Here is a 12,431-nt window from a genome sequence, read left to right as displayed (position 1 = left end):
CCCTTTTTACCTATTTTTCTCCCTTGTTTATCATTGGGGATGAAACCTATTAAAGGGTGGCAGCCAGTACACAGAGCGGGGCATAAACCAAAGAATGTGGCTTTTTAAACCAATTTCGAGCATTTTGTCATTATGATCTGGATCTTATTCATTTGCTTAATGGAGACAATCATCTTGATAAGTAAAATCATCTGTTTTTCCCCTCAGACTATTGGGAAGAAGTTACCTGCAACTACAGCAACTCCAGACTCGTCAAAAACAGAAATGGACAGCAGGACAAAGAGTGAGTTTCCTTAGTTATCTATTTCACATTTAAAAGCATTTAAGGATTTCACAATAACAGAAATGTTTTTTAGAAATCCCTATATAACCTTGATAGCTTTTGCAAATGCATCAGAAAAATGTACACAATTGTATTTCATTCAATTCCCTACCATTAGGGTGGGCACAAGTTAGATTCAGAACTCTTGTGTTTTTTTTTTTTTTTTTTTCTTTTCCCTTATTACAGAATGTGGTTCTCTCTTGCTATATGTATCTCACTCGTGTGCAGAGCTCGGGTTTATCCATGTATACCGAAAGCATTTTGCACCGTTAAGGTGGCTGAAAGGTTTTAGAGAGTGGCAAATTTAGGGATTCACGAGCCTTCAGGTCAGAGAGGCCTAACCACTTGACCAATATTACTTACCCTTGACTTCCCACTGGCATCTTCAACACATCTCTGCTTGAATATCTCTAGATACCACTGCATGTTTGCAGGCAGGAGGCTCAAGTCTTTTTGGAAGGATTGGGCTAATGAATGGGAGGGGTTAACTGTGTTTTAGAACAGTGCTAGCCAATAGAAATATCATGTGTGAGCCACATATGTAATTCTAAATTTTCTAGTAGCCATGTTAAAAAAAAAAAAAGGAAAAACAATTGGACTTAATTTTAATGTATTTTTATTTAACTCAATATATCCAAATATTATGTCTACATGTTATCTACATAAAATTATTAAATGAGATACTTTCATTGCTCTCTTCATGTGAAGTCTTCACAATCCCATATGTATTTCATAGGCATAGTATACCTCAGTTTGGAGTAGCTACATTTCGAGTACTCAATAGTCATGTGTGCCTAGTGGCAACCATATTGGAAAGTGTAGTTTTATTTTTGTAATATTTTCTTTTTAAAACAATTTTGTGGGTACATAGTAAGTGCATATATTTATGGGATACATGTTTTGATACAGGCATGCAATGTGAAATAAGTACATCATGGAGAATGGGGTATCCATCCCTCAAGCATTTATCCATTGAGTTACAAACCAATTACACTCTTTATTTTAAAATGTACAATTAAGTTATTATTGACCATAGTCACTTTCTTGTGCTATCAAATAGTAGGTCTTATTCATTCTTACTATTTTTAATACCCATTAACCATTCCCCCTACCCCCCAGCCCCCAACTACCCTTCCCAGCCTCTGGTAACTATCTGCCTACTCTCTGTGGACAGTGTAGTTTTAGAGTAATTCTGGGGTCTGAGAGGGGCTTCCCAGGCTTGAAAATGAACACAGTTCCAAATGTTCAGCTTTCCTAAGCATGTGGAAGAAACCTGGCTGCAGCCCAAGCCTTGTTCAGTCCTGAAAGCATCTATTAACTACATCCACATACCTGGCCCTCTAGGAGCAGCATGGTGGGGAATGGGTTACTCATAAGAGTGGGTTTACAGGAAGCCCATATTCTAGGACCAGCTCTGTTATTAGCTAGCCACGTGAACTTGGGCAAACAGTTTTATTCCTTTGGACTTCCTTTTCATCATCTGCATTGTCTATGAAGTCAGAGGGTTATACTAGAGATAAACCCCAGGGTTTATCCCAGCATCTTCATCCTCTCATTCAGTTCTAAAAGCTTTACAACTCAGAGGGGAAGGTTTCTGCATTCAGAAAATTAAGCAGCTGATGGAAAAAAAGGAAGATGTGAACAATTCAGTAGGAATATGAGAAAGATGTCTTTGGGTATAGATGTTAATATGCCTGTAAATGGTAACAGGTCAGGAAAGGGAATTATTACTGTCAGCAAAGGCTTGAGGGATGTTTGACAGACATTTTTCATAGACACCAGGATAAGAATTTCTGCAGTTGGGCTGGGCGCAGTGGTTCACAACTGTAGTCCCAGCGCTTTAGGAGGCTGAGTGAGGCAAGTGGATCACTTGAGCCCAGGAGTTTGAGACCAGCCTGGGCAACATAGCAAAACCCCTAGCTGGGCACAGTGGTGTGTACCTGTAGTTCCAGCTTCTCGGAAGGCTGAGATGGGAGGATTACTCAAGCCTGGGGGGTTGAAGCTGCAGTGATTGAGCCAAGGTCACACCACTGCACTCCAGCAGGGCGGCAGAGTGAGATCCTGTCTCAAAAAAAAAAAAAAAAAAAAAAAAAAAATTCTGCAGTTTCACCCCACACACACTGTCTCTGGTTGTCAAGAGCACATTCTGGGGTAATTGTTCTTCCATGATTTCCATTTAGTGCCACCCCAGGCCCCTAAGAAGCCCCCTAAAAAGCCTCTTTCATCTGGACCGTTTCCCTGCTTAAGAATTTTGATATGACACCTATGTTTAGGTAACAGGCCACAGAGTAACTGAGCAACTACATATTAGAAATGACCCTGAGCTTGGGATCTGAGCAACCTCCTTCCCTCTTCCTTCTGACCAGAAGACAAACCTATGACAAAAATTGCCCAGCAGTGCAGAAGAGAGCAGTTCCTTCCTACACAGACGTCTGTCTCCTTAGCATGCTAAAATACTAGCTCACATCAGGGTTAAGAGTTGGGATGATTTTAAAAATGTTCATATGAGTTGGTATTTTCTGAGTGAAAGTGAAACTCAGCTGATCAGGATTTATTTAAACAATTAACATTATCTTCCCCACCCTCTCAAAAAAAATAGCTTTTATGATATTGAAATTCATCAGAAACTCATGCTGGGGAACAGATTGGCATAATTTTCATAACAAGAGGAAAACTGTCTAAATATTCATAATGAAGTGCCCTGAGGTTCCTCCAGCTCACCACATCTGGAGTTTCCCTCTTTCTTATTATAATTGATGCAGATTTGTGGCCTCTGTAGGATAGAAAAATAGCCCAAAGAAAGGGCTATTGAATATTTTTCTGAACAAATAGTTTAGTCTTACAGATTCAGAAGACCAGTTGAACAGGTGGGTTGGGGGTAAAAATCCTTGACAGAATTTGTACCAGGGCAGATCAGGCTTCTGCATAAGTTATGACTGCAGGACAAAGGCTGTTTTCCCTGCTGAACCTCATCTCACTTCCTAACTGGACACTCATACCACCTTTGCAATCCCTTTGTTCATTGACTTGCTTCTTAGAGCTGTCATCTGTGATGGCAACAAATGGAACCTTGTTGCTATCATTAGATCATTGGTCCCTCTAGGTTGAGGCTGTGTCTTCTACTTGATATCCCCACCATGCAGCCTAGAAAAGTGCCAAGGATTCAGTGGGCACATAAAAAATGGTGGTTGAGCAAATGGAGAAGTATAAATGATTTATGATTTATCAGGCTCTAGATTGCACAGTCTTTTAAAAGCTATTAGCACCATTCATGGTGGCTCATGCCTGTAATCCTAGCACTTCGTGGGGGCCAAGGCAGGAGGATCTCTTGAGCCCAGCAGCTTGAGGCCAGCCTGGGCAACACAGTGAGACCCTGTCTCTACAAAAAATAGAAAAAATTAGTTGCGCATGGTGGCACATGCCTGTGGTCCCAGCTCCTTGGGAGGCTGAGGCAGGAGGATCACTTGAGCCCAGGAGGTCAAGGCTGTGGTGAGCCACGATCGTGCCACTGCACTCAGTCTGAGTGACAGAGTGAGACCTTATCTCAAAAATATATATAAAAATAAAAAAGCTATTAGCCACTGGTCCCCTTCGCCAAGTGTACATATAGATGTATATGTAAGCCCCTCACAATGAGACCTTAAACACAATGATAAGAAACATCTTTTGAAAGTGTGTTCCAAACACCTGCTTTAAGAGCCCTCTGCACGGAAAACAGTTCCATTCACTGTAAGAAAACAGCACATAATGTATCTCTTAAAAAGTATGCTTAGATTTAGCTCTAAAACATCTATATGTAAACCTCTCACGCACGATGAGATGCAATGCTAGAAACATCTCTCAAAAATATGTTTGAAACACTTGCTTACGAAATTTTCTGCTTGGAAAACAGTCCCATTCGCTGTATGAAAACAGCACATAATGCATCTCTACAGAAGCAGGTAGATTTAGCTTTTAAAGGTGTATATGGAAACCACATATAATGAAACTTGAAATACAATGGTAAGGAACATCTTTCAAAAGCACGTTCAGAACATCAGCTTACAGAACTCTCTGCTGGGGGAAAAAAAGAGACACATTTGTTCCTGTAAGACACTTGAGCATGTTCTGGGGTCTGAGTGGTTAGCAGTGGTTGCTGGTGTTCCTTGGCTTGCCAGTGTTCCTTGGGGTTTGCCAGACCCTCTCTTCTTACCAGCCATTGCTCTCCCAATCAGCCTAAGACTGTTACCAGTGGAGGGTGTCCAGGTTCTTGGCGTCTTGAACAAAGAATTGGACAAAACGCACAAACAAAGCAAGGAAAGAGTAAAGCAACGAAAGCAGAGATTATTGAAAATGAAAGTACACTCCACAGGGTCAGAGCAAGCACCAGCATAGGGGCTCAAGAGCCCCGTTACGGAATTTTCTGGGGTTTAAATACCCTCTAGAGGTTTCCCATTGGTTACGTGATACACACCCTATGTAAATGAAATGGTGGCCCACAGTCAGTCTGATTGGTTGTGGAAAGCAGCCAATCAGAGGCTGAAGAGAAGTTACAAAGTTACACTCCTATGCAAACATCTGATTGGTTGCACAAAGCAACTAATCAGAGATACTTTCAATTTTCCATCTGCCATGCAGAAAAAGAGGGGGATTTGCAAAGGGAGTAGCCCCTGGTCCTTTTGTTACTTAGGTGTGGAAAGTTGGGATTTTCCTTTTGATTTAGTTCTAGGAAGTCAGAGTGAATCGGCCTTAGGTTCCCTGCCTCTAGACCCTATTCTGCCTCAAGACCACGGGGTTTATTGGCTCATTTTGACCAGGGAGACTGCGCACCAGGGGACCTGTGGATGTTACATCAAGCAAAAGCAAAATTAAAAAAAAAAAAAAGTTATTACAGATTTTGAGAAGGGGCGGAATTTAGTGAAATGTAAATGAAATGATGTTTTCATAGACTCAAGGCAGAGCAGGGCCGCATGGCAAGGGGTCAGCATCAGGTCGTGACTGTGAGGTGGACTCAGGTCCCGTTTCTTTGGCAGCTACCAAGTGAAGATAGATATGTAGTGGTGTAGTGCTGTGTCCAGAAACCCTTTACGTGAGGCGCTGCACTTGGGCTGGAAATGAAGACTGCTTCTCTGGGTCAAGTGTCTTAGTGCCTTCAGGCAAGAGTGGAATGTTTCATTCTTCCTGATATAATTTTTTTAAAAACCAAGTTTCTGGTAGTTTGTCTCTCCCTGACTTTGTCAGGGAGTGAGAAAGTAGGAGCACTCCAAGAAGGGGGTTTTTAAGGACACTTTGCAACTACCGCATATGCTTGGGAGAAACACTGTTTCCTGATCACTTTGCAGGTGGCCTTATCTGTGTCTGTTGCCCCAGCCTCAAGAATGGCTGGGCAGATTGCTATTTACTCAGTGCAGCTCATTTTTGCTTTCTCACCACATGTTTAAATGGGGGGGAAAAAAAAGAAGGGTCAACTTTCTTGTGTTGGGTTTTCCTCAGCTTCATAATATATACCCAGGAACTCTGATCCTATTTTTTCAGACTGAGTGTTTTTGCCCACATATCCTCCCCCAGACTCACTCATTCTTGGGCCTGGGTATTTGGGCACGTCCAATTTGCTGCAGCATGTTTCGTATTCACCCCTTTAGTGCCCCCGATGCCTGTCATGTACTGAAGCCCCTCATGCTTGATGTCCCAAGGGTACCCACCTCTTCCTAAGAAGCACCTTTCATCACTTGCTCCCCAGTACAGACATTGCTGTCTGGATTCAGAGTGGGAGCCTTCCCAGGAGGGTGCCCAGCCTACCTGTGTGGCTTAAGATCTGCATTTCAAATACAGTCCTCTTGAGAAAAAGGTTAACTCCCTGTGTGTTTTCCTGGTAGGTTTTCTTTCTCCCAAAGACTCTCCAAGGAGCTTCTCATCTGAGCAGAAGAAAGTACCATCGAGAGAAGCAGTGATCCAGCCTCTGCTCCACTGTAGAGACAAGAAGGGCTTTGCTTGTCAGATTTTCATTTCTTCTTTTTAAAATATACTTCTCTTTTTAGAGGAGGTTAAATGGTGTCATAATTCATACTTGTGAAATAATTTGAAAGTCAAATTCCCAACAGCGTCCGAGACCGAAGGTAGTTGTTTAGAGTTATGGTCAGCTTCTCCATAAAGGAAGACACTGGGTTGGCGTTGACAGACATACTGACAGACACATCGTGTTTCATTTCCCATCTGAATTTAAATGTAGACCACAGCTTCTTCACCTCGGCAGTATTGACATTTGGGCTGGATCATTGTCTGTTGGTGGGCGTTGTCCTGTGTGCATTGTAGAATATTTAGCAGCATCCCTGGCCTCTACCCACTAGATGCCAGTAGCAATGAACCCCCATTCCCTGCCAAGTTTTGATAAGTAAAATTGTCTCCAGGTATTGTCAATATTTCCTGGGAAACCCTAGTTTCAAAGTGCTGATATAGACTGTAGTCAGCCCCAAGAGGGCATTGTGGCATCCCTGCTGCCTGGCATGCAGTGGACACTCAGTTGTTATTTACTGAATAGATAACAAGCCTAGTATGTATTTCACTACTCCTCACTAGCCCCAGATCCTCAGAATCTGACCCAGAACTGGAGTTCCTGTCTAAATCTAGCATATGGCACACCCATCCCCAGTGCTACCACCATGCTGGTCCACCCTCCAGGTCCCCACAACTGTTTTGCACCTTCCTGGAATTAAACATTTGCTAATACCCATTACTGGACCAGTGGTTCTCACAGCGTGGTCCCAGAACTAGCAGCAGCAGGAGCATCACCTAGGAACTTGTTAGAAATGCAAATACCAGCCCTACAGAATCAGAACCCCTGGGGGTGGGGCTCTCCACCTGATGCCAATGCCCACTCAAGCCTAAGAACCACTGACCTAGACTAAGGCTTTTTTTTTTTTTTTTTTTTGGGAGACGGAGTCTCACTGTGTCGCCTAGGCTAGAGTGCAGTGGTGCAATCTCGGCTCATTGCAACCTCTGCCTCCCGGGTTTAAGCGATTGTCCTGCCTCAGCCTCCCGAGTAGCTGGGACTACAGGCACCCACCAACAAGCCCGACTAATTTTTGTATTTTTAGTAGAGACAGGGTTTCACAATGTTGGTCAGGCTAGTCTCGAGCTTCTGACCTCGTGATCCGCCCACCTCAGCCTCCCAAATTGCTGGGATTACAGGCGTGAGCCACTGTGCCCGGCCAGACTAAGATTTTTAAAGCTTCCCTGATGATGAGAATCACCAGAGTGTGTGTTAAGTAAATGAATTCGTGGTCCCACCTCAGATCTGAAGATTCAGATCTGCAGGGAAGAGGTCTGGGAAGGTAATAGAATGAACAGGTGCCCCACAAAATTCTTATCAGGGATGACTGATTGGGAAACACGCCCCAATCCTACTCCTCTGGTCAGTGTCCTAGAACATTGTACAAAGCTCACTGTCATTTTCTTCCTCTCTGACAAGATCCTGAGTCTCTTGTTTGGGAAGTGATTGTCGCATTTCAGATACTCTGATACTTTAAGCCAAATGCATGACTCTCATCCTGTCTTCACTGTTGTCTGGTCAACATTGTATATATACATACCCTTTTCTGCTACTTGAGCTCCTCGAGCAGATAGTGTCTTATTTACCTTCATTTCTCTTTCCTAGAACATAATAGAAGTTCACACCCTTATGTGCAATTCCAAAATATAAAAAGCTCTGAAAACTAAAATGTGTTATTACTCATTGGGTGATAAAACTTGTTCTGGACTGACATATGTCTATTCATGGTCTTTATTTTTCCCACTTGGAGTGACCAGTCATCCATTTACTGCAGAATTTTAATGGTTGGGTGCAGCCCCAGCCCCTAGCTGAGGATGTTACATATTATATGGTATATGCAGTATATTTCCTTTCTAAAATCTGAATAATCCTGTCCGCAGGGGTTCTGAATGAGGGATTACCAAGCAGTAGTGTCTGAGATAATATTTGTCAGTTGAACGAGAGAATTTCTGATTATGATGTTGGTGAAACTAGACTATCCCTGAGCTTGATACTTTTGTTGTACTGTCCCAAGGGAAAGGAAAACTCCAGTTCTAGATGTGACCTAGTACTTTCCAAATGCTGCTTAAAGCTCTGGAAGGCTTCCTACCAGAATCTGCCCATGACACATGGGGTTTTGATCTTTATACCCTAAAACTGAGCCCAAAGTTGTCCTGGATTTAATGTTATTTCCTTCCGTATGTGTTCAGCTTGCTGATATATTTATTCTGTTGGTTCTGCTTTTATTTTTTTTTAAGCTGAGAGGGTTTTTGCTTGTTTGTTTGAAGTTGGTTTGTTTTTATTGAATAGATTATAAAACTAGCTGCAGGCAGTCATGTGATGTGGGCATGTGAGTTCAATTCCTTTAACAGCCTGTTTTTAATATTATGTAAATTTCTAAAAGTTTAGAGATTGAAATGATGTTTTTGGGGGAGTGTGTAAATCATGACTGGACTTTTTGGTGATTTTAGTAGAGCAAGCTTCTTAAAATTTGAAAGCCAATAATTAGTACAGTGGCTCTTGATGTGGGAACTAGGTAACTAACAGCTTTGGGGTCCTCAAATCTTCTGATATTATATACATTTTCTCTGCACATTTGAGTGTGTGTGTGTACGGTTTGTTGTGTTGTGGGGTTTTTTTCTGGAAAGAGTCATTGCTTTTTATCAGACTCTTAAAGGACTCTAAGACCAAAAAAGGTTTAAGAACTGATTTAGGATTTCAGTCTTATGCTAATTCATTAGTCATTTTTAACCTTTCTAAAGAAAAAAGACAAAATCATCTCAAATTGCTGGATAAATTGTGCTTTATTTCTCTGTGTGTGTGTGTGTGTATGTGTGTGTGTGTGTGTGTCTATTCATTCCTATTTGATCTCTAATTAAATCCATCCAATTGATGAATAGATGGAAAATGCCTGCCTTCCAAAATTAATTTCATTCCCTTCTTCTCCAACTCTGTCCAATACTCATTTAAAATGTATAATCTTCCCACGTCCAAAGGATCTGGAATTATACCCTTCTTAAGACATATCAAATGCCTCCTCTTTTGAGAACTTTCTCCTGAATGTAATCTTGCCTTTCTCTGAAACACAACAATATTCCATCATAGTGAGTTTATGTGTATGCATGGGTTTGTCTTTTCTTTCTGCCATTCTCCTCCCCTTGCTTTTCTCCAAGAATTAGACTGTCACTTCCATGCTGGGACAGGAGGGGGTGGTTGGGCTTACTTGTATATTACAGTCCCCCAAATTGACAATATCATTTTCATGGTGGTGGTTCAATAAATATTTAAGTGGAAATCAGGAACATCTTTGTTCCATATACTTTAACATTAAAACCACAGACTCAGAGTTAATAATTTTTTTGCAAATAACAGTTTTGAGTGTCTTAAAGTCACTGATACATCCAATGCAACATAATATTTTTTTCTTTCTTCTAAAAAAAAAAAAAACGGGATACATGTGCAGAACATGTAGGTTTGCTACACAGGTATATGTGTGCCATGGTGGTTTGCTGCACCTATTGACCCATCCTCTAAGTTTTCTCCCCTCATCCCCCACCCCCAACAGGCCCTGGCTTCTGTTGTTCCCCTCGCTGTATCCATGTGTTCTCAATGTTCAACTCCCACTTATGAGTGAGAACATGTGGTGCTTGGTTTTCTGTCCCTGTGTCAGTCTGCTGAGGATGATGGCTTCCAGCTTCATCCATATCCCTGCAAAGGACACGATCTCATTCCTGTTTATGGCTACATAGTATTCCATGGTAACACATTTTCTTTATCCAGAAATATTTTTATTTTCTAATACTATTGAATTCAGGCTCAAATGCCTCATCAGTAAAAATAAATTCCTATTTTAAAATATATCTTAATAAATTAAAGCATGTGAAGCTAATGGTTGCTGGGTTTGGTCAGGAGTTCTGGGTGATAGTGCCTGTGACTAGAGTCATGAAAAATCATAGCTCAAAGTCAGAGCTGCCAGGAACTCAGGTCTAGCCGAGTGTGCCCCTTGGAGCCCTCACAGCTTCACTGACATGTCTTTGGGGACCTGGGTGGGAGATGGGACAGCCCTACTCCCCCAACCAAAACAGCTCTGTTTTAGTTGCTTTGTATTTGAGCTCTGGAATACATTGAAATTTGCTAAGTGTCCTGCTGAAGTTAACCAGACTCTCCTCTCTCCCCTCCTTCGCTGGTCCCTGATTTTACACCTGAGGACACTGAAGTCATCCAGAGTTGTAGTGTGATTGTCTCAGGTCATGTGCTTGTGAAAGCCCAGCTGGGAACCCAACCTAGTCCCAAGTATCCTGCCTTCTGGCCCACAATTCTCTCCTCCTCCTCCTCCTTGTGGCGCCTCCAAGTGTTCCTCCACTTTATAGGGGTCACTTGGAGATCATCAAGAAACATTGAGTGGGAGCTCTGTATCAGGTTCTGGGGATGCAAAGAGAGCTGAGACATGCTACAGCAACCCCTGGCACCAGTATCTCCTCTTTTTCTCTAACAGTGGTGCTTTCCAGATAATTCTGTGTCTAATGCCTTACACATAAAACAGCATAGCTGCACAGTCGAAGTGTTCTAAAGCTGGATTATGGTGATGGTTACACAACTGTATAAATTTATTAAAACTCATCAAATTACCACTGATTTTTCTTGGCATTCCTCTTGCAGTTGAAATATTATTTCAATAGCACCAAACACTGTACTGACGTCCAACAAAGATAAAATTGTTAAAAGGAGAATGGCAGGGGCAACTCTCTTCCTCAAGTCTGCCTGTCTGTCTCTCCGTGTCTCTCTCTCTCTCTCACACACACACACACACACACACCAGGAAAAAAAAATCTAACAGCCTCTCCCACTCCCAGCAGTTTTCCTCTCACATCTCATTGGCTGGAAATAGAGCACATGCCCATCCCTAAACCAATCACCCACAAAAGAGAGTGAGATTAACATTATTTGCCTGGACATATTTTGCTTTATCCCCAGGGCTGTGAGAGGGTTCCATGTTCCTGAATATAATGCTTGAACAAATTAGGATTCTGTGAACTAGGAAGAGGGTGGGGAATGTCTCCTGGGATGTTAACCAACAGTCTCTGTTACACTTCATTAACTTTTTTTTTGACTGAAGGGAACAGAAACATGACCTGTTCCTTCTTTCTTTGTTGGCTGTGGGTTTCTGTATTCTTTGTAAAAATGGCTCCATGATTTCCATCCAAATAATTATTCTTAAAGCCAGGACTCTGTAGTGCAGTTCTTCAATAATACTGTGTTTGTGTTGTTGTAAGTTTTGAGGTTGGCAGTCATGTTTCACTAGCACAGTCAATAGGAAAATTGGTGAGGAGCTGTCATTATCCAATTTAAAGATGTTTTAACTTCTTCTGTCTCTTTAGAACATTTGACCAATTCAGATTTGGGGAGGTTTGCTATTACTAAGTAAAGAGAGATAGAACATTGGTAACTGTGTGGGTTTAGGAATATGGTATTGATGGGATTTAGAACTATTGCCCCTCAGCACAGGTTAAGGGGCACAAGCCATCAGAGGCCCAGAATACCCAAGATGGAAAATTTCCAACACTAGGATAGGGAATGTAACTAATACCTTCAAGCCATTGTACAGAATATGAAAACAACTGCACAAAAGCAAAGTGAATACTGCCTCTCCTCCCTTCGCTCTTTCCCCTTCCTCCCTCTGTTCTCTGTCCTATCCCAACCCTAGACCACAGTGTATCTGTATTATGAATTTCTTAATTGCTTTTATTTTACATGTCACAATCTCTGGTTGTTGGGATGTTAACCAAAATAAAGAAACACATTTCAGTAATATAAATTACACTAGGGACAATATAATTGTCATCAAGAGGTTACCTCTAAGACATAGCTCTAGGTTGTGATCTGTCTGCAGAAATGGGCCTGATGCTTGGGAAATATCTAAGGCCATTCAAAGCCATTAGGTTTGTTGACTTTGATGCAGAATAATCGATGCCTCTCCCAGTAGATACTAATTCTCATGAATTTTTCTTTCCACCTTCTGTCCTGAATCATCAAAGCCTAGTTTTCCAAGTCTCCATTTCTGAAATACTTTACAAATGTTTTCACTATCTTCATAATTTGTGC

The 12,431-nt window shown here is 41.7% G+C and overlaps 1 protein-coding gene across 11 annotated transcripts in view; it reads left to right on the top strand.

Moving 5' to 3' along the window:
* The window catches only part of SH3KBP1 (SH3 domain containing kinase binding protein 1), a 357,800-nt gene that overhangs the window by 238,461 nt on the left and 106,908 nt on the right, over positions 1-12,431 (top strand). For all 11 annotated transcript variants that reach the window (XM_025372230.1, XM_025372226.1, XM_025372227.1 and 8 more), the window contains one exon: positions 208-283. In XM_025372230.1, coding sequence (XP_025228015.1) covers positions 208-283 — 76 coding nt within the window. The remainder of the gene's footprint in view (positions 1-207; positions 284-12,431) is intronic.

This window comes from Theropithecus gelada, chromosome X (genome assembly GCF_003255815.1).
Source record: "Theropithecus gelada isolate Dixy chromosome X, Tgel_1.0, whole genome shotgun sequence".
In the NCBI taxonomy this organism is placed as follows: domain Eukaryota; kingdom Metazoa; phylum Chordata; class Mammalia; order Primates; family Cercopithecidae; genus Theropithecus; species Theropithecus gelada.
Note: the sequence above shows the minus strand (reverse complement) of the source record. Positions and strands in the feature narration are given on the sequence as shown.